The sequence below is a fragment of the Zonotrichia leucophrys genome, chromosome 23, assembly GCF_028769735.1.
Source record: "Zonotrichia leucophrys gambelii isolate GWCS_2022_RI chromosome 23, RI_Zleu_2.0, whole genome shotgun sequence".
NCBI classification, from domain to species: domain Eukaryota; kingdom Metazoa; phylum Chordata; class Aves; order Passeriformes; family Passerellidae; genus Zonotrichia; species Zonotrichia leucophrys.
Genome location: NC_088192.1, coordinates 1,603,364 through 1,625,898, shown reverse-complemented (window position 1 = coordinate 1,625,898; position 22,535 = coordinate 1,603,364). Strand labels below are relative to the sequence as shown.

The 22,535-nt window shown below is 53.4% G+C and overlaps 3 protein-coding genes across 9 annotated transcripts; 2 read left to right on the top strand and 1 right to left on the bottom strand.

Annotated features, from left to right (window-relative positions):
* Nucleotides 1–1,458: 1,458 nt before the first annotated feature.
* On the bottom strand, nucleotides 1,459–8,516 carry AK2 (adenylate kinase 2). 3 transcript variants are annotated; one of them, XM_064731641.1, is made up of 7 exons: nucleotides 8,365–8,516; nucleotides 7,852–7,977; nucleotides 5,948–6,058; nucleotides 5,752–5,846; nucleotides 5,111–5,183; nucleotides 4,223–4,418; nucleotides 1,459–2,272 (listed from the first exon to the last, which is right to left on the bottom strand). In XM_064731641.1, the coding sequence occupies exons 1-7, from the start codon at nucleotides 8,476–8,478 to the stop codon at nucleotides 2,265–2,267; spliced, it is 723 nt and encodes a 240-aa protein (XP_064587711.1). In that variant the 5' UTR covers nucleotides 8,479–8,516; the 3' UTR covers nucleotides 1,459–2,264. The 3 variants fall into 3 exon arrangements, with proteins under 3 accessions (XP_064587711.1, XP_064587709.1, XP_064587710.1); XM_064731639.1 differs by having other exon boundaries at nucleotides 1,459–1,858; XM_064731640.1 differs by lacking the exon at nucleotides 1,459–2,272 and having other exon boundaries at nucleotides 2,281–4,418.
* A 1,034-nt stretch (nucleotides 8,517–9,550) lies between these two features.
* On the top strand, nucleotides 9,551–19,558 carry AZIN2 (antizyme inhibitor 2). 5 transcript variants are annotated; one of them, XR_010442666.1, is made up of 13 exons: nucleotides 10,015–10,182; nucleotides 10,336–10,448; nucleotides 10,613–10,715; nucleotides 12,107–12,281; nucleotides 12,361–12,534; nucleotides 13,770–13,942; nucleotides 14,962–15,093; nucleotides 15,805–15,970; nucleotides 16,091–16,253; nucleotides 16,505–16,617; nucleotides 16,881–17,101; nucleotides 17,829–18,590; nucleotides 18,644–19,558. XR_010442666.1 is itself a non-coding variant. In XM_064731500.1 (12 exons), the coding sequence occupies exons 4-12, from the start codon at nucleotides 12,183–12,185 to the stop codon at nucleotides 17,968–17,970; spliced, it is 1,383 nt and encodes a 460-aa protein (XP_064587570.1). In that variant the 5' UTR covers nucleotides 9,551–9,810; nucleotides 10,336–10,448; nucleotides 10,613–10,715; nucleotides 12,107–12,182; the 3' UTR covers nucleotides 17,971–19,558. The 5 variants fall into 5 exon arrangements, 4 of the variants coding, with proteins under 4 accessions (XP_064587570.1, XP_064587572.1, XP_064587569.1 ...); XM_064731500.1 differs by lacking the exon at nucleotides 10,015–10,182 and adding an exon at nucleotides 9,551–9,810 and having other exon boundaries at nucleotides 17,829–19,558; XM_064731499.1 differs by having other exon boundaries at nucleotides 17,829–19,558.
* A 943-nt stretch (nucleotides 19,559–20,501) lies between these two features.
* NDUFS5 (NADH:ubiquinone oxidoreductase subunit S5) lies at nucleotides 20,502–21,702 on the top strand. Its single transcript, XM_064731567.1, has 2 exons — nucleotides 20,502–20,847; nucleotides 21,450–21,702. The coding sequence occupies exons 1-2, from the start codon at nucleotides 20,632–20,634 to the stop codon at nucleotides 21,552–21,554; spliced, it is 321 nt and encodes a 106-aa protein (XP_064587637.1). The 5' UTR covers nucleotides 20,502–20,631; the 3' UTR covers nucleotides 21,555–21,702.
* Nucleotides 21,703–22,535: the final 833 nt, after the last annotated feature.

The following is a 22,535-nucleotide window of genomic DNA, read 5'->3' as shown; positions in this document are numbered from 1 at the left end:
AACGGTTTCATTGGGAAGGGAGAAGGGCAGATACATTTTTAGGACTGCAGCACATTTTTAATGGAAAGAGATGGCCCAGGGCTTTCATCCCTCCCCCCATTCAAGATGCTGTTTCTTTTCAGCAGAAATATTGCTGCATTAGAGAACAGGTCACTTCCTCTATCAGTGAGAATTCAGTGTCCTATTTGATGCTGGTCCTTGTGCTATAAATAGGAATTTTCCCCTTTTATAGTTGCTGAATAATTGTGTGTATGAAATATGAACACAGTTTTCAAAAGAGTGCCTGATAAGCAGCTTGCTGGAACGAAATGGTTGAGCAGAAGGAATTTACAGCACCTGCAGAGCATCGTGTGCTGTGGAAAACATTCAAGGTCAGCCTGAGAGAGACAGGTCACAGCACAGATCCAGCTCCAGAGGAGCCAGGCTTGAGCTCCCAGACTCCCCACAGCTCCCCAGCAATCCATTTCATGCTCCACACTCAGGTAAGGATCAAACAGAGGCAGCCCAGCTCAGAGGAGCCAGGATTCCTCCATCCCACAGAGCAGAATGCCAGGAGGAGCAGGCAGAACAGGTTTTTAAAACAACAGCAGGCAAGGAGCAGAGGACACAATCCCAGACAAGGAGGAAGAGCACAGTTTAACAGCCACCATCAAAAGGAACAAGGGATGAACACCACAAAGGCCAGAGAGGCACAAGAATGGTAATGGGAGGTGCAGAGAGGTAATGAAAACACCTGAGCACAGAGACAGAATGGAGGAGCCCAATTATGCTGGAAAACCAATAATTTCTGCAGGAAATGGGTACATGCAGCCCTTTCTGGTGCCTGAACACATGCAGGGCTGCAAGAATCATGGATAAATAACAAACCTCCATCAGTCCATCAGGAACAGCCTCCTCTGGGGTACCACAGAGGGTCAGAGTCCCTGTGGAGGCAGGAGAAAGGGAGGCCAGGAAATGCTCTCATTCCCTGCATTAGGACAGAATTTTCCCAGTGAATTTAGAGAGAGGGAGGGATGCAGCAAAGTATGAAAGGCAGAACAGAAGACACAATAATGTGGCTTCCAGTTGCTGCAGGAGGAGGGAAGGAAATAACATCAGCTCCTCCACACACTGGAGATTCAAAGGGAGGAGGAAAAAAAGGGATTACATCAGTTCAAATGCTGCAAGGAGCTCTGGACAGAGAGGATACACAGGGGCTCGGTGCTTTCAGCCTCACACAGGAAGAAACAGGAGAGAGAACCAGCAAAAAGCCACCATTGCTATGGTGATCGAAAGCATTGGACACACTCAGCAAGGAGAAGAGATAAAAGGAATTACAAGCCACATTTCCAGCTGCACAGAACATCCTTGAGATAGGATCAGGCCCCAGGATCCACCCAGCTCAATTGTTAGTTGATGCTGTCATCTGCCTCCTCATCCTCCACGCTGTCTGCAGGTCAAAGAGGACACAGCACCAGATACAAATGTAAAGGGGTTATTTTATTATTGATTCAGAGGTTAGACAAGGCACCATTTGATCTAAAAAGAAATGCAAAAAAACTCCCCCAATTAAGTGTTATTTTTGCAGGCAATTAAGAAAAGTCTCTTTTGCATTTCTTCAGCATTGTGTGAATTCCAGCTTGGTCATGATCACAGAAAAGCCACCCCATTCCCAAGTAAGGCAGGTTTGGACTAGAGTCACAGCCCCTCTGTTGAGCAGCAGAGAATCCTTGAGAAGTCTTTATGCCAGGGTTTAGGAATGCAGCAGAACAAGAAAAACAGAACTTCCAGGAAAAGACCACGGCATCTCTTTTTCCTTTCCATTTCACACATGATGATGAATCATTTGTTCCTTTTGGTCCTCGCTGATAGGAAGCAACTTTAGAAAAAAATCACAGCAAACCTTTCAGTGGCCTCAGAGTACCAAGAGCCCACGAGACAAGCCCTGAAAGTCCTGGAGTAACATCTGGCCCTGCCCTCCAACAGGTCAAGGACCTGCAGCTGATCACTGAGAGATATTTCCCTCTCCACAATTGTTTTGCCTCCACAAACATGATTTCTAAGGAGAAGGCCGCCTCCTCTTCACAATGATTCTGCCAAATAAGAAATCCAACCAAAACCCGACCAAATTAGCCCCCCCCCAACCCCTTGTTTGCCACCTCCTTCCCCCCCTCCCATCAATCATACCCCCCTCCCTGCTGCCCTCCCTGCACCCAGGGAAGGGCTGCAATGGGTGATGTAGCAGAGTGTGCAGCGTTTGGTGGTGTCTCATCTGCTTGATGGAGTCACTCAGCTGGAATAAATGGGAACAGAGAGAAAAAAAAAATATTTAGGGAAAAACAAACAAACAAAATTAAGCATGGTTTATGGTTAAAAAAAAAAAAAACAACCAAACAAAGGCTGGTGAGCTGGATGTGAAGAGAGCACAAGGGAGGAAAGGAATGAAGAGTGGGGGAACATCTTGCTCTTGCTGTAGAGTAAAACCTTGACCAAATCCAGGAATGCCAACTGGCTGGGAACCCTTCCCAGAGTGTAGGGAGCTGCATTTCTCCCTTTGGCTCTCAAAATAAAAGCTGCTTCCACACGACTTCTTTAGTCACCAAGATGCCAGGGCAGCTGTAACCCACACACTTTCCCACTCTCTGGGGCACAGCAGTCTTATTCTAAATGCTGTCCCAACCACCCAACACACCAATTCCAGGTTACCCTTCCACAGGAAACCCAGAGACACAGCAAGGGCTGTCTGGGAGTCCCAGGGGACAACAGGCTGCTGGCAAAACCAGCCCTGTTTACTGTCAGAGCCTTTCTCCTCAGTCACGTGCTTGCTAGAGCAACAATGCCACTGCTTTTGGTTTCCAGTTTGCTGGAAGGGAACAGGTTCTGTCCCTGGAAAGGATGTGTGAGGACAGAGACGGGATTGTCAGGCAAAAGAGAAGTTATCAAGGAAAAGAGCAAGGGATTCCTGAGGATTAAACATCTGCTCTGGCCACAGAGCTCACAGCAGCTCAGCGCACAGGATGGAGAGGGCCATCCCCAGAGAGAGAGAGAGGAGGATACTCAGTAACATTCAATCAGTAAACACACATGGAATGCCAAAGGACAAAGTTTCATCTGAGCCAATCCATATTTACAGCAGGGCCCTCTAGGAAGGGCTGGAATCCCTCATGGCCAAAGGTCAGTGCCAGCCCTGCAGTGTCACCACACAGCAGCACAACGCCCTGGAAAGGCTCTGAGCACACACAGTGTCCTCAAACACAGCCTGCTGGAGCTGCTGGCTTTGCTCAAGAAACAGGAACATTTCCATGAGCTCAGTGAAGGTCGTTAGCTCAAGGGCACATGGAGCCAGTGCTTAATAACGCTGTCTCTCGAGCCTTGAGAAATCATTTGTTTTGCAATAAGGCTTTATTATATTTAGACTTTGGGATCAGGAGAAGCTCAATGCATCTTCCTCTCCTTGGTCAAAACCAAGGCAAGAGTGAAGAGTTAAAACCCAAGTCCTTTTCTTATCCTCAGGACATCCCGATCTGCCACACAGTAACCGTCAGACTCTGACCACAGATTTCACATTAAAAAGAAGCATCTCACTAATTTGCTATAAATCCCACAAATAAATAAAGGTTGAAACCCCCCATCAAGTGCCATCAGAACAGGAACCTGCTACCCCACAGGGAATAAAACACATACAAGGAGAACACATCATCATCCAGCCCCAGGAGCAGCCAGGCTGTCCCTCAGGCTGCTCCCACATAAACAGAGCAACTCCAGATTTCAATCCTGCAGCTTCACATCTCGTGGGAAATCCTTCCCCCACATCCCCAACCTTCTCCAAGGCCCCTGTGGGGTAGCTGGGAGGAGCTGGAAGTACAGTTCCTTTCAGAGAGGAGCATTTCTAGGATGAAACAAAGGCTTTTTCACCCAAAGGAGTGCAGAGCCCATTTCGGGCAGCTGGAGCCTGGGCTCGCTGCGGCCTCTAGAGGCCAAAAATCCCAACATCTACACACAGACTGACGTTCACATATAGCCACATCGAGACCGTTAACAGCTCGTTTAATTAAATTAGAGAATTAGCACAGCCCTGCCTTGGGCTGCATCACCTCATCCCTTCCCCTTCTACTCTGCTCAGCTCTTCACCCTCCTTGGCCCCAGAGAGACAGAACAGAGAAAGAGAGAGGAAAAAAAAAAAAAAAAAAAGGAGAACCCCATCGTGGGATGGAGCTTTAAATGAACATAACCAGGTCTTTACATGTTGCTTTGGTGAAGGCTGCCAGGATGCTGGCAAACACCACGTCGGGGGACTGGGAGGCATCCACGGCCGTATGGATCCCTCTCTTGCTGTAGTAGGACACCAGGGGGGAGGTCTGGGTGTGGTAGGACTTGAGCCGCGTTTTCAGGGCCGTTTCGTTATCGTCCGAGCGCCGGATCAGGGGCTCTCCAGTGACCTGGGAGAAGCAAGGGGACATTGTCCAGCCAGCTGCAGCCTGGCATGCTCCCCCCTTCTCTCCCTGCTCCCCTCCTCCTCCTCCAGGGAGGTGCTGCAGAGGAGATGGGCAGGTATCCCATGTGCCTTTTCCACACTGCAGCACTCACAGATGCTGCAGCCCCAACAATAGCTGTTTATTTGGGAGCAGCTCTGTTTTCTCCAGCACACACAGCTGGGACCCAGCAGGATTGGGGACCTGGCTGTCACAACACACAAACAGCAACCCTGCAAGCAGGAGAAGTAAGCAACAAGTCACTCCTGTGCCTTCCTGATTACACCCAGGGCAGCCAGAACAAGTCTCAGAGCAGTCACTGAAGAGAGAAGGGCTCAGCACTGTGGTTGTTTTCCCTACACACCACTCTGCTTGCTAAAAGGCAAGGCACCAGCTACAGCTGCTCCCCAGGATGGAAACCAGTCACAATTTGAGCTCTGCAGACTGGCCCTGCCCTTCATCCAATCCATCCATCCCTCCAGGCCTCGCTCCCCGCAGTGCCGTCGGCTCAGGCTGCCCAAGCTGCTCCCCACGCTCCCCAGAAAGCCAGGACAGGAAGGTACAAGAGAAGGAAAGAAATGAGTTTTTTCCAGGGAGAGACTGCAAAGCATCAGCTACACCCAAAGCAAGGTAAGCTGCAGCCTTGGGAGCTCACATACATCGTCCTTCATGTGCTCTTTCGGGGGTCTGAACTCCTCGTGATACGAGCGGCCGCTCGCTGGGTGAATCAGCCTGAGACGGAAAAGAAGTGTCAGCAAAGCAGCTGGTCCAGGACAAGATCTCCTGAACCTGCCACTCATCAGCACAGAAACATCTGCCACAGCACCACCATTAGCCTTTCACTTGTAAGTAAATTCTCTCCAGTTATTTCTGTACCAAGGGCCTCTTCAGTTTGGAAGAGCAGCTGCGCTGGGAGATGGAGAAGGGGAGGTTTACATCCTGCTCTGCTGGGAAAGGGGTCTGGAAAACAGGGCAAGAGAACACACTCCTGACCCTGGAGGAAGTTTACTGGTGCTCAAATGTACTCAGTGTCCTGTGTAATGGAGCAATAATAGCTTTGGAGAAGGAGGAACTTAGAGTGAGCTCAGATTTTTATATAGAAATTCCTGATTTATGGGCAAGGAAGGTGCTCTGTTTAAGGCTGGCCCAGGCATAGGGCAGAAATAGGGACCAGGGAGGCATAACCAGCCTTAAGCTGAAAGGGAAGGACAACCTGGGGACAGCCTGGGATCTGAAATGAGGATGCTCTTCCATAGACCAGGAAATCCCAAGCCCTGAGCACTGGGAGAGGAGGATTTACCGTCCCGTGATCCTCCGGATCAGCAGCGAGTCGGGGATGCTGAACTCAATGACGGAGTCGAGCTTCTCTTTCCTCTTCTCCAGGAGCTCATCCAGCTGCAACAGCAAACACCCACCTCAGAGGGGCTGAGGGAGCAGGGACCCCTGGTTTTGGGGGAAGGGGGAGCTGGAGCAGCCCCCAGCAGGGGCTCCCGTACCATCTCTGCCTGTTTCACTGTGCGCGGGAAGCCGTCCAGGAGGAAGCCGTTCTTGCAGGGAGGGGAGTCCAGGTTGTTCTCAATCAGCTCCACCACCATCTCATCGCTCACCTGCAGACATGAGACAGGTATGTTGTCAGGAAGGGCACCCTGAATTTACACACAGCTGTGCCCATGTGGACAGGGTGGGATTTTTGGAGTTGTCCTGCGCAGGGCCAAGGGTTGGGCTCAATAGTTCTGGTGTGTCCCTTCCAATTCTTGTGTGTCAGGATATTCTGTGATTATTCCACAATTCATGTCAATGCTCAGGCTGCCTGTTCAGACCTGCCCACATCAGAGCAGCACTCCCTGCAACATCAGGACATGGGCAATGCCACATTTCACTCCAGGGACACTCCAGCCTACGCAGGGACTTGGACCAGCACTGTAACCACACTGTTACAAAGGTTACTGTATTGCAAGGAACGCTGTCAGCTCAAACTCCTTAGATTATTTTTTTTTTTTTAACCAATTCACAATACAAAGTATCAACATAACCTTGATTTCCTGTTACTTTGTACCTTCACCTACACATCCACGTCGGGAGGCAGGCCCGGGCAGGAAGGGCAGAGTTGCTCATTGACTCCCATAAACCTCATCTGAAGGTAAAAGCCCAAGAGTTGCTGACAAGCTCTGGCTTCACTGCACAGTTTTTTCCCCCATCTAACAATCTCAGCATACCACTGGGATTAGTGCCTTTTCCACACTGCAGCACTCACAGATGCTGCAGCCCCAACAATAGCTGTTTATTTGGGAGCAGCTCTGTTTTCTCCAGCACGCACAGCTGGGACCCAGCAGGATTGGGGACCTGGCTGTCACAACACACAAACAGCAACCCTGCAAGCAGGAGAAGTAAGCAACAAGTCACTCCTGTGCCTTCCTGATTACACCCTTTGGAGAAAATAAGATCCTGAGCATAAAGCCCATCCTGAAATGCTGGGGTGCTCCCAGCTGAGTTATCAGAGCTGCTGGATGTGCCCGTGGAGCAGCCTGGAGCTGCCTGCCACACACAAACACACGTGGCAGATACCACCAGCCTGGCCAGATAACGGCCCTATCTTTCATAACCAGCTGGGTATTGCAGGCTCGGTGTTGCAATGAGCCCTGAGCAGAAGTCAGATAAGGCTGCTCTCCCCATCTGGGGCCTGCAGATTCTCCCTGGGGTGTTAGGAGCCTGTGGCAGCCACAGGGATGCTTGAGATCTGCCCCACACTGGGGCAAGTCACTGCAATTTGTGGCTCCTTGAGTTTCCCTGAGATATTTCAGTCGTTAGGATGAGATAATGAGACCCTCAGAAAATGAATGTCAGAGATTCTGACTTGTGTCCCTTGAAAATCCAAAGTGTCTCATACAGCATAAAGCCCATCCTACCACAGCAACACCTTTAGGTCCATTTTCACCTTATAGTTACAAGTGACTCGAGCTTATGCAAGAGCTGGGATGCAGATGAACCCTCTGAAGTGATACCTGGAGCTCAGGTATCAAGTGAAGAGACACAGGAGCCTCAAAGCCTGGCTGTAACATCCTGCAGCTCCAAGGATACACTGTGACCTCAGTGTTCAGGAGCCAGAAAATTACCAGCCAGGCTGCACCCCCTAAAAGATAAAAACAACCCAGGGCCACAAGCTGCTGGTGACAAACAGTAATTTTGAAGAGGAAGGATGTTTGTATAGGATGCTTCTCCTGCAGGGTGATGGAAGGAAAGCCCCCACCCCATCCTTACCTTCACCCTGCAATCTGCCTGCACCCTGCAATCTGCATTCCTACACTAATGCAAGAATCCTAATTAGGAGATGGATTTTGTCTGCTCTCATTCCAGATGCCGCCAGCCTGTATCCCCTCCCAGCGCATTCCCCGGGACCCACCAGCTTCCCCGAATCCATCGTCTCCTTGAGCCGCTTGCCCAGCTCGGAGCCCGAGGCCACCATGGCCCGCAGCATGTCGCCGGTAGCCAGGTGACACACGCAGTAGGTCTCGGCCAGCTTCGGGGCCTGTGGAAGAGGACAGAGGTGAGACCGAACCTCGGAGGCTGCGGATCCCCGGCCGGAGGGGCCTCGTCCCCCTGTCGGGACTGTCGTTGACCGGCCCGCACGTGGCCAGGCCCGGCACGGAGCGCCAGAGCTCAGCGACACCCGGTCCGATCCGGGACAAAGGGATCGGGGACAAAGAGCCGCGGCGAGCGGGGCCCTGGAGGCGGGATAGGACCGAGCCCTTCCAGAAGGGAGAGCCGGGCCCACACGGACACAGCACACCCCGCGATCCCTCAGCGGGCAGCCCAAGGCCGGACACCCGCGTCCCTCCCTCCACGCGGGGGTCACACGCTGAGTGCCGGCAGCGGGGACGGTCCCGCCGGCCGCTCCCGCCCGCATCGCCCTCACCTGCGTGCCCTTGCCGGCGCCGGGCGGGCCCAGCAGCACGGCGCGGATGCCGTGGCGGATCCCCGCGGCCGGGGCCTGCCCGCGGCCCGGGCCCGCCTGAGCGCTCGGAGCCATGGCCGCCGCCGACTGCGCGCCCGGCCCGCGCCTCGTGGGCGGGGACAGCGCCGCTGGGCGGGGTCATGCAAATGAGCTGTGTAATATGCAAATTACAGCGCGTTTTACATGGAGTGGGCGGAGTTATGAATGAAGCAGGCCGGGTTATCTTGAGATGGGCGTGGTTATGCATGAGGTAGGCGTGGTTATGCGGAAGTGGGCGGGGCGTTGCCCGCCACGTGGATCGCTCGTTGTCCCCGCGTTTGCCCCGAGCTGTCCCCAAGTCCTGGGCGCTGCGTGCCGCTCTGGGTCACTCATCTCAAGGAGGGCATTGGGCTGCTGGAATGTGTCCAGCAACGGGGCTGGAGGACAAATCTGATGAGGAGTGGTTGAGGGAGCTGAGCCAGGAGAAAAGGAGGTTCAGGGGGGACCTTATCTCTGTGAAAAGAGTTTGGAGCCAGGTAGCAATAGGGCTTGCCTCGCAGGCAGCTGGTGACAGGGCAAGAGGACACAGTCTTGAGCTACACAAGGGCACAAGGTTGGACATTAGGAAGAATTTCTTCACAGGAAGATTGGACTTTGGAACAAGTTTCCCTGGGAAATGGTGGAGTCACCACCCCTTGAAGTATTTAAGGAAAGACTTGGGGTTGTGGGCCAGTTAACACAATGGTGTCTGGCCACAATTGGACTTTGTGATCTCAGAGATCTTTTCCAACCTAATTGATCCTGTGATTCTGAGCTGTGTTGCGTGGGATGGGCTCAGTGCCCTGCTCTGCGTGGGCTCTGCGTCACAACACTGCCCAGCACATCCAGGAGGGGCTGGCACTGCAGGGCTCTGTGTCTCTTTCCTCTCCCAGCCTCTCTGCATGGCCCCCACATCCCACAGAGCACAGTCCAGCACTGGGGATGGGCCAGAGCACAGGCAAAACCAGCCAGGATCTCACAGCAGACAAAACCTTCCTTGGCCCTGGTTGCCAGGAGAGTCTGTGGCACAGCCAAGACCACAGTGTTGAATAGAGAAACCCAGGATAATTTGGTCTTTTCACTCCCCCCTCAGTGAGGACAGACACCCCTCCACAGACAGAACATTGGCTCCTCAGCAGCACCAGAGAGAGATCTAAGGAGAGTTAAAAACAATTGTGGGATGGAGCAGTGGCACCGTGTCCAAGATCCAGGTCTCACGGATCACACAGAGCATCTGCACTGATGGCAGAGCTGGATCTGCCCCTGGGGCACCCAGGATCAGCCCTTGACATCCTCCCAACTCCCTCCCCCTCTGCGGATTCCCAGGCAAACACCGCTCAGCCTTTCATCTGCAGGAAGCCTGCTTTCCCTGGCAGCGCCATCCCCGAGGTATTTCGGCCTCTCTTCCCCCTCAGGGTCCCCGCGGGAGGCAGGGCAGGGCTGCCGGGCTGGGGATGAGCTGCGGGGACGCGGTGAGAGCCCGGCGCGGCTGCAGGGGGAGAGGAGGGGGAGCCTCCTCCAAAAGGGATGAAGGATGCTCGGAGGCGGCTCAGCCAATGGCGTGGCTGGATTTGGTTGTCATGGCTACGGTTGGGAGGCAGAGCAGGGAGGCAGCGCTGGGAGGGAAGGGGTGCAGAGCCCCCCCATCCTCTGCAGGGGCTCGGGACAGACAGGGAGCCGGGGCAGGACACACAGCCGGCCCTGGGGCTGGTTCATTCTCCTGGGATATCCATGGCAGAAGCTGTTTAAATGCTTCCCGAGGTAAGGGGGCATTTTGGGGGGCTGTGGGGGGGCTGCTTTGCCTGGCACAGTGAGAAGGGAGCTGTGGAGTGCCTAATTTAAGGATGGGGATGAAGGGCATCGTGCTGTCAGTGCCCCTCTCCCTCTCTAAGCCCCTGCACTGCTTCTCCCCAGGAACCCCAGACCCCGGGGCACAGCTACAGCTCAGGCTGCTGCAGGAGCTCGGTGTTCCTTGGGGAGCCCCCCTGACAGACACCCGGACACCTGGGAGGGACAACCTGACCCTGGTAAGGCTGGGGCATGAGTCCTGACAGGAGTGACCCATTTCATCCTTTCTGTGCCCAGCCAGGGTGGGCTGGTGCTGTTTGGTGATGGGGAGTGAAGGGTAAAGCTGAAGGAGTTGCTCTCCTTTCCCTCTCCCTCTCTAAACCCCTGCACTGCTTCTCCCCAGAAACCCCAGAGCCAAAGGCACAGCTACAGCTCAGGAGCTCAGTGTTCCTTGGGGAGCCCCCCTGACAGACACCCGGACACCTGGGAGGGACATCAGGACCGTGGTAAGGAGGGGATGTCCCAGGGGAAATGACCCATTTAATCCCTTCTGTGCCAACCAGAGTGGGCTGGTGCTGTTCGGTGATGGAGACTGAAGGGTAAAGCTGAAGGAGTTGCTCTCCTTTCCTTCTTAGAGTCCTCCTTTCCTTCTAAGAGTTCAAAACGTGTTTTTTCACCCCATTCCTGTCTCTGGAATGGGCTGGTGGTGCTTGCTCAATGCATTACAACATCCTGCTGCTCTGGGGTCAGTGTGGTCTCTCTCCCAGTGCCCCTGGAATGCTGTCAGGAGGTGTCTGTGCAGCTCTGAGAAATGAAACCACTTCCAATTAGACAGACCATGCTCCTGGAAGAGCCCTGGAGCTACATCTGGATTATTAGGGTGGAAATATTCCCTGCTAGCTCACCAGCTCCCTGGGTTGTGGGCCAGGCTGGATCCAGGGCAGGAGATTGTTAAAGCTCAGGGTGTGAGCTCAAAGCTAAAGCTCTGCTAGGATGAGCCAGAAAACTCTGTGCTGTTTGATTGTCCCCTTGTTCCATACCCTGTGACACGGGACAGCCATGGAACTGCATCCAGAGCAGGGATCCAGGCTGTGCTGGGGCTGGGGCAGGGCACTGAGTGCCCTGTGCTGGGGCTTTTCCCTGGGAAGGTGGGTCCAGGAGCCCTCAGCTGTTTGGGATCCATCTGGGATGTTCAGGGCATGAAGGGCCCTGTCCTGGCCCAGAGAGGCATCTCTGCTCCTTGTGGTGCACTCTTGGCTTTGTTGATGACTGTGCTGGTGCCTGCTGATGCTGCTGTGTGCCAAAACAGCTCTGAACTGCAGAGAAATGTGTCTCCTCCCCCGGGGGAGATGCTGTAACCCACAGCAGGGCTCTGCTGAGCTGCTGGTTTGGAGCAGAGCAGCTCAGAGCTCTACCCTGCCTGTGGGATGGGTGCTCCATGCTGATGGAGCTTCTGGACCCTTCCTCTAAATATTCCTGTCACAGACAGCTTTTATGAAAAATCCTTTCCTTAGGATTTTTCCTCCTGAGAAGCTGAGAGGCCTCAGGAACAAAATGTAAACATTGATTATCTGCTGCTGTGGAATGCAACAGGTGCATCTGGGATTGGTCTCATGTGGTTGTTTCTAATTAATGCCCAATCACAGTCCAGCTGGCTCGGACAGAGAGTCCAAGACAGAGCCTTTGTTGTCATTCTTTCTTATTCTATTCTTAGCCAGCCTTCTGATGAAATCCTTTCTTCTATTCTTTTAGTATAGTTTTAATGTTATATATATAATCATAATATATATGATAAAATAATAAATCAAGCCTTGTGAAACATGGAGTCAGATCCTCATCTCTTCCCTCATCCTCAGACCCCTGTGAACACCATCACATATTCCTTTCCTTTTCACAGCGTGTCTCATCCTTAGAACCCATCCCCAACTCCAGGAGGCTTTAAAGGATCACCCCCACCCCCAGAACATCCCACCATGAACGGGTTCTTGAACGAATCCAATTTCCTGATGGTGGAGGAGGGCTTCACCACCAGAGACCTCCTGGAGAACCTGCTGGGGGAGCTGTGCCAGGAGGTGAGGGCTGATGCTCTGATGCTGCTGCTGCTGCCAAAGGGCACTCCTGGAGCTGCTGCTCACTCTGGCTGTCCCCTAGAGCCAGCAGCAGGCCCTCTTCGTGGCAGACCTGGGGGACATCGTGAAGAAGCACCTGTGTTTCCTGAAGGCCCTGCCCAGGGTGAAGCCCTATTTCCCAGTGAAGTGCAACGGCAGTGAGGGGGTGCTCAGGCTGCTGGCAGAGCTGGGGGCAGGATTTGCCTGTGCCAACAAGGTAGGGCTGTGGGAGGGCAGATCCTGGGGAAATGTTTGTGGGGGAGTGGCAGAGCTCACCCTCCTTTCCTGAATCTGTGCTCTGGGTGACATTGACAGGGGCAGGAGTGTCCCTGTGCTGTCACAGCCCAGAAATCCCTGTCCCATCTGTGTTGTCCCCGTTCCTGTCCCTGGAGCTGCTGGCACAGCACATCCCTGGGGTGTCCCTGTCACTGCTGTCCAGCTCTTGGTGTCCTCAGGGCTGAGCCTAAAGCTTTTTACTCCCTCCTGCTTGTCGTTTTTAACAGCCATACTTCCAGGGAAGAGGCAAAATTAAATCACTTACTTTTATGTCATTAAATAGGACAAGAGGAATTTCTTGTCCCCATTCCTGTCCCTGGAGCTGCTGTCCTGGCTGGTGGCACAGCACATCCCTGGGTTGTCACTGTCACAGCTGTCCAGTTCTTGGTGTCCTTAGGGCTGAACCTAAAGCTTTTTACTCCCTCCTGCTTGTCACTTGTGGGAGAGTGGCAGAGCTCACTCTCCTTTCCTGAATCTGTGCTCTGGGTGACATTGACAGGGGCAGGAGCGTCCCTTTGCTGTCACAGCCCAAAAATCCCTGTCCCATCTGTGTTGTCCCCATTCCTGTCCCTGGAGCACATCCCTGGGGTGTCACTGCCACATCTGTCCAGCTCTTGGTGTCCTCAGGGCTGAGCCTAAAGCTCTTTGCTCCCTCCTGCTTGTCATTTTTAACAGCCAGGGAGGAGGCAAAATCAATTCACTTACTTTTATGTGATTAAATAGGACAAGAGGAATTTCTTGTCCCCATTCCTGTCCCTGGAGCTGCTGTCCTGGCTGGTGGCACAGCACATCCCTGGGGTGTCACTGCCACATCTGTCCAACTCTTGATGTCCTTAGGGCTGAACCTAAAGCTTTTTGCTCCCTCCTGCTTGTCATTTTTAACAGCCCGACTTCCAGGGAGGAGGCAAAATTAAATCACTTTTATGTAATTAAATAGGATGAGAAAGGGCAAGCGTTGTCACAGCCCCAGCCCTGCTAACCCCACTTGTTTCCTCTCCCATTCTCTGGTGTTTTCCAACCTCTCCATGCCAGGGCAAAGTCCACTGTGATCCCTTTGAGCTCTGGTAGCTTTTCCCTGCAAAAGGGACACTGTGACACTGTGACACTGCTCAGCACTGGTGGCTGGTCCCCACCCAGCTCCTGGGACCTGCTGCACGTGTCCCCTTGTCCCTGCAGGCAGAGATCAGCCGTGTCCAAGGCATTGGGGTGCCACCAGACAGGATCTTCTACTGCAGCCCCTGCAAGCAGGTGGCCCACCTCAGGTATGCAGCCAGCCACGGGGTCAGGCTGATGGCCTTTGACAACGAGGTGGAGCTGGGCAAGGTGGCCAGGAGCCACCCCCGTGCCAGGTGGGTGTTGGCAGTGCCACTGCAGTGAGGAATGGGCACGGGGCTCTGGGGGGCAACAGGAGGTTGGACAAGGTGCGTGTGAGTCGCTTCTCCCAAGTGATAGGGCAAGAGGAACAGCCCCAAGCTGTGCCAGGGGAGGTTTAGATTGGATATGGGGTGAAGTCGGATCACTGAATGTGTGACCAGGCTGCCCAGGGAAGGGGTGGAATCACCATGGCAGCACCAGGGGAAATGTCCCAGAACGATATTGGGGTGGGAAATGTCCCATAATGATATTGAGGTGGGAAAAATCCCATAGCAGCACCAGGGGAAATGTCCCATAATGGTATTGGGATGGGATAAATCCCACAATGATATTGGGGTGGGACATGTCCCATAATGGTATTGGGGTGGGAAATGTCCTATAATGATATTGGGGAGGGAAATGTCCTATAATGGTATTGGGGACATTAGGGTGGGAAAAATCCCATGGCAGCAGCAGCAGGGGAAATGTCCTATCATGGTATTGTGGTGGGAAATGTCCCATAATGATATTGGGGTGGGAAAAATCCCATCATGGTATTGGGTGGGAAATATCCCATAGTGGTATTGGGGTGGGAAAAATCCCATAATGATATTGGGGTGGGAAAATCCCATGGCAGCAGCAGGGAAAATGTCTCATAATCACATTGAGGTGGGAAAAATTCCACAGCACCAGGGGAAATATCCCATCATGGTATTGGGGTGTGAAATATTCCATTATGGTATTGGGGTGGGAAATGTCCCATCATGGTATTGGGGTGGGATAAATCCCACAATGGTATTGGGGTGGGAAAAATGCCATTGCAGCACCAGGGGAAACGTTAAAAAAGCTTGTAGATGTGGTGCTCAGGGACATGGTTTAGTGCTGGACTTAATAGTTGGAGTTAATATTTGATCTCAGTGATCTTTGAGAGCTTTTCCAGCCCTCAAAGGCTTTTCCTCTATGATCCTGTTATTCCAAGGCCCTTTAACCCAGCTTTGGTGGCTTTGCTGTGCAGGATGCTGCTGGGGATCACTGCTGACTCCATCCCTGCTGCCCACCCCAGCCTGAGCTTTGGCAGCACGCTGCAATCCTGTGGGCACCTGCTGCAGGCAGCCAAGGACCAGGCTGTGGAGGTTGTTGGCATCAGGTACAGCCCTGGGGCTCCTTCCCTGGGGGTGCTCAGCCCCTCTGGGTGGGGGTCTGGGGAGCTCTGCCCTGCTGGAACAGCAGTGCTGCAGCTGCTCTGCTTGGGAGGGAGGTGAAGGAGGGGATTTGATTTTATTTGGACCAATCTGGGGCAGGTTTGACCCTAGGAAAGGCTCTGTGGGTCTGGTTTGGGTCATTGGGAGTGAGGTGAAGGAGGGGATTTGATTTTATTGGGACCAATTTGGGGCAGGTTTGATCCTAGGAAAGGCTCTGTGGGTCTGGTTTGGGTCAATGCTCCAGCTGCTCTTGAGACAGAGGTTAAGGCAGGGATTTGATCTTGGTGGGACTGATTTGGGACTAACTTTGACTCTAGGAAAGGCTTCATGGGGCTCTGTGGGTCTGGCTTGGGTCATTGGGAGTGCTGTGAAGGCAGGGATTTGATCTTGTTGGGGCCAATTTGGGGCAGGTTTGACCCTAAGATGGGCTCTGTGGGTTTGGCTTGGGTCAGTGCTCCAGCTGCTCTTGGGAGTGAGGTGAAGGAGGGAATTTGACCTTGTTGGGACCAATTTGGGGCAGGTTTGACCCTAGGAAAGGCTCTGTGGCTCTGGCTTGGCACAGTGTGTGGGAAACTCTGTGAGTGCCACCCCCAGGGCCGGGTCCCCTCTGCTCTGGGGGTGACCAGACCCTGCTGAGATGGGGTCTGTGCCCTCAGCTTCCACCTGGGGAGCTGTGGACTGGAGCCCCAGGCCTGGGCACAGGCTGTGGCCACAGCACAGCTGGTGTTTGACATGGGCACAGAGCTGGGACACCACATGCACCTCCTGGACATCGGGGGAGGCTTCCCTGCCACTGAGGACACCAGAGCCCCTCTGGAAGAGGTACAAACCTCCAAAACCCACCCTCAGCAGGCAGGGAATGAGCTGGGAGCTCTCCCTGGGTTTGGCTCCGTGCAGAATTCCCAGCTAACCCAAGGGAAGGTTCTTTTCCTTCCCTCACAGATTGCTGCTGGGATAAACTCTGCCTTGGATTTGTACTTCCCTGAGGGCAGCGGGGTGGAAATTATTGCCAGGCCTGGGCGTTACTTCGTCACCTCTGCCTTCACCTTGGCTGTCAGCATCACTGCCCTGGAGGAGATCCCCGTGGAGCAGCCTGGATCTGATGGTAGGTGTGACAGCAGGGGTGTCCCCTGTGTCCCTGAGTCCCCCTGAACCCTCTCCATGTTCCCAGATGTGTCCCTTGTGTCCCTGAACCCTTTCCCTGTTCCCAGATGTGTCCCCTGTGTCCCTGAGCCCTCTCCCCACTCCCCAATGTGTCCCCTGTGTCCCTGAGCCCCCCTGAACCCTCTCCCTGCTCCCCAATGTGTCCCCTGTGTCCCCTGAGCCCACCTGAACCTTCTCCCCCCTCCTTTCCAGAGGAAGAGTGTGGCAGCAAGAAGAGCCTGGTCTATCACCTCAGTGACGGCATCTACGGTGCCTTCAGCTGCCTCCTGTTCGACAGCCCCTGCCCCAGGCCCCGGCTGCACAGGGTGAGGGGCTCAGTGTGCCATGGGGACATGCTGAGGGGCTCAGTGTGCCATGGGGACATGCTGAGGGGTTCAGAGTGCCATGGGGACATGGTGATGGGCTCAGTGTGTCACTGGGACCTGCTCATCCCACAGAAACCCTTGGGGACATCTCAGGATGTCCCTCAGCCACCCCCCTGGCACAGGGGAAGCTGCACCCAGTCCCTGGGGCTGAATTTGGGGCTCAGTGTGCCCCTGGCACCCCCTCACCCCCGTTTCCCCTGCAGAGGCCGTGCCCAGAGCAGCCCTGGCACAGCTGCAGCCTGCGGGGCCCGCGGGGGCACGCTGAGGACCCCAGCATCGCCGAGGGGCTGCGGCTGCCCCAGCTGCACGTGGGGGACTGGCTGATCTTCGGGGACATGGGAGCCTACAGCATGCCAACGTCACCCCTGGGCACAGCTGGCAGTGCCCAGGCTCGGGTCACCTACGCCATGTCCCGCATGGCCTGGTAAGGGATGGGCACGGAGGGGTTCTGGGCCAGGGGATGGATTCAATTCCAGCTGGGCACAAGGGAGAGGGGAAATCTGAGTGCCACAACTGGAAATTCAGGGTGAAATCATGGCCTCAGAGGAAAAAATCCTGTTTTTTAATTAGGATTAAATATTATTTTAAAAATATTATTAAATTATTATTATTGTTATTATTATTATTATTATTATTATTATTATTATTATTATTATTATATTAAATTTTAAATTAAATTAATTTTATATTAAATTACATGTATGATATATAGTATTATGCTATATAATAATATAAAATATGTCATAATGTATCATAATATATTATTATTGTTGTTATTGTTATTATTAAATCACTATATTAAATTTTAAATTAAATTAATTTTATATTAAATAATATATTACATACATTATTATACGATATAATAATATATCTATTACTATTACTATTACTATTACTATTACTATTTTAAACTTGAGCCTTCTCTTCCACCTGGGCCTAAGGGAGAGGGGGAAATCTGAGACCCAAAACCTGGAAATTCAGGCCTCAGAGGAAAAAATCCTAATTTTTTTTAAATTTTAAATCAAATTTTCACTGGAGAAAAGAGAGCCAGCTCACCTCTGGCTGTCGTTCTGGGGGACAGGAGAGCCCTGGAGGGTCCCCATCCCATTCTCAAGGGGCTTCTCCTCCCCTTTGGGTGTCTCCCCTTGCAGGAAAACCATCCAGCTGTTGCAGGGAAAGCCACCCCAGACAGAAGAAGAGCGTGAGAGCCTCTGCCCGCCCCTGTCCTGTGGCTGGGAGATGGCAGAGACCCTTTGTGTCCCCCCTGTCTTCGCTCCAGCTGGCATCATCTGAGCAGCTCTGGGCAAGGAGCCACGCTGGGAAAGGGCCTGTGCTGGTACTGGCAGGAGAAATGTCCCAAAATGGTGTTGGGGTGGGATAAATCCCATAATGGTATTGGGGAAAAATCCCACAGCAGCACCAGGGGAAATGTCCCAAAGTTATATTAGGGTGGGAAATGTCCCAAAAGGGTATTGGGGTGGGAAAAATCCCATAATGGTATTGGGGTGGGGAAAATCCCATTGCAGAACCAGGGGAAATGTCCCATAATGGTGTTGGGGTGGGGAATGTCCCATAATGGTATTGGGGTGAGAAAAATCCCGTTAGGGTGTTGGAGTGGGAAAAATCCCATTGCAGCACCAGGGGAAATGTCCCATAATGGTGTTGGGGTGGGAAAAATCCCATTGCAGCACCAGGGAAATGTCCCAAAGTTATATTAGGGTGGGAAATGTCCCAAAATGGTATTGGGGTGGGAAAAATCCCATAATGGTATTGGGGAAAAATCCCACAGCAGCACCAGGGGAAATGTCCTATAATGGTATTGGGGTGGGAAATGTCCCAAAATGGTATTGGGGTGAGAAAAATCCCATTGCAGCACCAGGGAAATGTCCCAAAGTTATATTAGGGTGGGAAATGTCCCAAAATGGTATTGGAGTGGGAAAAATCCCATTGCAGAACCAGGGGAAAGGTCCCATAATGGTATTGGGGTGGGAAATGTCCCATAATGATGTTGGGGTTGGAAAAATCCCATTGCAGAACCAGGGAAATGTCCCAAAGTTATATTAGGGTGGGAAATGTCCCATAATGGTATTGGGGTGGGAAAAATCCCATAATGGCATTGGGGAAAAATCCCACAGCAGTGCCAGGGGAAATGCCCCATAATGGTATTGGGGTGGGGAAAATCCCATAATGATGTTGGGGTTGGAAAAATCCCTTGGCAGCACCAGGGGAAATATCCTATAAGGGTATTAGGGACATGAGGGTGGGGAAAATCCCACTGGGTGTCTGACTCCATCCCAGTCTGTTAGTTGAAAATTATCAAAATATTTTTGTGAGTTTTCTAATTTGGGATTAATGCTGGCGAATTTTCAGGTTTTAGTGTCTCTTTTTGGGTCGAGAAATCAGTCCCAAACACTGGGGGGACTCTGGAGCTGTTTGGGAACGGTTCTTTTTTGAAATTCTTTTGTGTTGGCATCAAAGGGTTGGCATTTGCAGGGGTGAAATAATTCTCAGTCTATCCTGTATTTATTAAAGCAGCTGTCATATTCCACCCTCCCCGTGAAAAACGCCAATCACTTGTTTTTAAAATTTTAAAAGTTTAATAGTAATAAAATGGTTATAAAAATAGTAATACAATTAGAGTAATAATAATCTGGACAATTTGAATTAGGGCAATATGAGACAACAAATACAAAGAGTTATAGACAGTCCAGGTACCTTTTTCTGGGCAGCACGAGCCCGAAAAAGGACACAGTTAACAAAGGATTAACCCTTAAAAACAATAACCTGTTGCATATTCATACACCTCATACATGATGCATAAATTCCATTCAAACACAGGATTCTGTCTGTTTTGTCCTGTCCCATAAATCCTGCTCCTCCAGCTCCTGTGGTGTCCCCGTGCCTTCCAAAGGGGTTTGGCAGGTCTGGGTTCTGGTTTTAGGGGTGGTGGTGATCACTGAGAGCCCAGGGTGGCTTGAGGGGTTGGGTGAGGAAGGCCCTGGCTCTTCCTCCTGTGCCAGGAACTGGGAGAGCTGCGGGGTACTGGGAGAACTGGGGGGCACTGGGAGACTGGGAGGACTGGGGAGGACATGGAGGACCTGGGGCACTTGAGGGAGGACACTGGGGACTGGAGGCACTGGGAGGGCACTGGGAGACTGGGAGGCACTGAGAGGCCTGGAGGCACTGGGAGGGCACTGGGAGGGCACTGGGAGGGCACTGGGAGCACTGAGAGCACTGGGAACACTGGGAGACATGGAGAGCACTGGAGACACTGAGAGCACTGGGAGGACACTGGGAGCACTGAGAGGGCACTGGGAGGACACTGGGAGTACTGGGAACACTGGGAGGGCACTGGGAGCGCTGGGAAGACACTGGGAGCACTGGGAGGGCACTGAGAGCACTGGGAGCACTGGGAGCACTGGGAGGGCACTGGGAGCACTGGGAGCACTGGGAACACTGGGAGAGCACTGGGAGAGCACTGGGAGCACTGGGAACACTGGGAGCACTGGGAACACTGGGAGCACTGGGAGCACTGGGAGCACTGGGAACACTGGGAACACTGGGAGAGCACTGGGAGCACTGGGAGGGCACTGGGAGCACTGGGAGCACTGGGAACACTGGGAGGGCACTGGGAGCACTGGGAGCACTGGGAGCACTGGGAGGGCACTGGGAGCACTGGGAACACTGGGAGCGCTTTGCGCACCGTGGCCGCCAGAGGGCGCCGGGGCGCGGCGTGCAGCGACTTCTCCCATCCGCCAGAGGGCGCTGCAGCGCAGGCAGGGGCGCTCCTGCCGCTCCTCGCTCTGACCCCGCCCAGCCGTAGAGCGCGCCGCGGTGCCGCGCCTCGGCCGCGCTTGACGGCGGGGGCGCCGCGAAAGGCCCGTGAAGGACGGCGGCGAGCCGGTGAGAGGGGGGGCGGCGGTGTCGGGGCCGTGTCGCGACAGCAGCGCAGCCATGCCGTTCTGGGGCCTGCAGAAGCAGCTGGGCATCGATGTGGACACCTTCCTGCTGCGGCAGAGCATGCCGCAGCCGCACGGCCAGGCCGCCATCTGCCACGCCTTCGAGCGCGAGTGGGTGGAGTGCGGGCACGGGCTGGGCCAGACCCGCGCCCGGCGCGAGTGTCAGCTCGAGTACGAGGATTTCATGGAGTGCATGAAGCGCACCAAGCTGGTGGGTGAGCGGGGGGACCCCGCGGGGACAAGGGGAGGACACGGCGGGGCTGGGGATCCTGATAAAGGGAGCAGGAGGTGCGGGCTGGGGGAGCACGAAGTGATGGATCAGGCTGGGGAGGGTGCAGAGGGTCCTGGAAATGCTCTGGGGGAGGTTTGGGGGCTCCAGCCCAGGCTGGGAGCGCTGCTTGGTCATTCCCAACCTGAGGGGGGGTCTGGTCCTACAACAGCCCCTTCCCCCGGGCTGTGGGGGCTGCAGGAGCCCCGGGAAGCTGAGGCTGAGTTCCAGCCCAGCTTGGAGCTTAGTGGAAGGTGTCCCTGCCCACGGGGTGCGATTTTAGTTCCCTCCCAGCCAAACCATTCCAGTGTGGAGCTGACCTTTGTCCCTGTCCCCAGAGCTCCTCCAGCACCATCCACACCCAGGATAAAATCCTGGTCAGAAAACGCGGCTGGAAACCCAAATCTCATCAGTCCTGAAAGCCCCAAAATCTTTGAGAAGAGCCTCAAACCGGAGTGAGGAGCCCCAGGGCGGGGTTAGCGGGGGCTGCACATCTGGGGGGCTGCCCTGGGGACCCCCTGAGACCCCCCCTGTGTCCCTGGCAGACTCAGCGGCTCCGGACCATCCTGGAGCAGCGGGACAGGATGATCAAGCAGGGGAAGTACACTCCCCCCGAGCACCACATGGGCAAGGAGGAGCCCAGGCCCTGATTGCCTCTGGAATCCCTCTTGGAAGAAAAAAGAAAAATTCCTCTTGGAAGAAAACCCCCAGAGCACGGGGCAGGGGCCCTGCTGTGGCTGGGGGGGAGCAGCCTCAGGCTGGGCATTGCTGGGGCAGTAAATATCCCTTTGGAATGTCTCCTTGCCTCTGTCTCCTCTTTTTTTTTGGGGGGGAAACACCTCATTTCCCTCATTCAGGGTGGAAGTGGATGGATTTGGGATCTCTCGTGGCTTTTCAGTGTGTGGGAGGCAGATTTCCTCACTGGGGGCTTTGAAATCTCATATTCCAGCAGGATCCATGGAGGCCCTGGCACAGCCCAGGGGGTTTGTCCCTCCCAAGGAGAATTTTTCCTTCCATTCCCTCAGTTTTGGATGGAGCAGGAGAGTCCTTGGAAGAGGAGATTGCTTTAATTCATGTTTTTAATACTGCTGCATCTTTGCTGGGAGATCCCTGATCTCAAATTCTCATGCTGGGATGACAGAGGGTGACCTCTGGGAGCAGGGAGGTGACACAAGGGACATTCCAGACCCCTGCTTCATGTTGGGCACAGAGGAGCCCCACAGATCCCTGACTCCTGGCATTGCTGAGCCCTTGTGTTCCCTCTAATTTACATGACTCTGGAAATAATGTCCTTTTAAAATATTTTTTGCATGAATTTTTGTATTTTTTCTCCCGTAAATGACCCAAGACCCCATCCTGGTTGGATCCTGGCTAATTCCTGGCTGTCCTTGCAGTAACTGATGGAGAATGATAATCCTCAGGGATTCTGGTTGCTGCTTTAAATATGAAAACTCTGCTGGTGATGAGTTTGAGAGGAAAACCAGCATCAGGATATCAATGCTCCATGGATCTCAGCTGTAAAAATGGGCAAGGAGGAGCTCTGAGAAGGGAAACCCAGGGAAAATATGGAAAAGGCTTAAGGTGGAAATATGGAAAAAATATGGGAACCATGTGAGGAAAAGGGAATGGCT

What these genes read in the sequence shown, in the direction of transcription:
- AK2 (XM_064731639.1), bottom strand. Translation starts at nt 8,478, where the DNA reads ATGGCTCCGAGCGCTCAGGCGGGCCCGGGCCGCGGGCAGGCCCCGGCC. An exon ending in GCGCCGGCAAGGGCACGCAG is followed by an intron (nt 7,978 to 8,364) that starts GTGAGGGCGATG and finishes CCTCTTCCACAG; the next exon opens with GCCCCGAAGCTGGCCGAGAC. An exon ending in AAGAGCACATGAAGGACGAT is followed by an intron (nt 4,419 to 5,110) that starts GTATGTGAGCTC and finishes TGCTTCTCCCAG; the next exon opens with GTCACTGGAGAGCCCCTGAT.
- NDUFS5 (XM_064731567.1), top strand. Translation starts at nt 20,632, where the DNA reads ATGCCGTTCTGGGGCCTGCAGAAGCAGCTGGGCATCGATGTGGACACC. An exon ending in GCATGAAGCGCACCAAGCTG is followed by an intron (nt 20,848 to 21,449) that starts GTGGGTGAGCGG and finishes TGTCCCTGGCAG; the next exon opens with ACTCAGCGGCTCCGGACCAT.
- AZIN2 (XM_064731502.1), top strand. Translation starts at nt 12,183, where the DNA reads ATGAACGGGTTCTTGAACGAATCCAATTTCCTGATGGTGGAGGAGGGC. An exon ending in TGGGGGAGCTGTGCCAGGAG is followed by an intron (nt 12,282 to 12,360) that starts GTGAGGGCTGAT and finishes GCTGTCCCCTAG; the next exon opens with AGCCAGCAGCAGGCCCTCTT. An exon ending in GTGGAGGTTGTTGGCATCAG is followed by an intron (nt 15,094 to 15,804) that starts GTACAGCCCTGG and finishes CTGTGCCCTCAG; the next exon opens with CTTCCACCTGGGGAGCTGTG.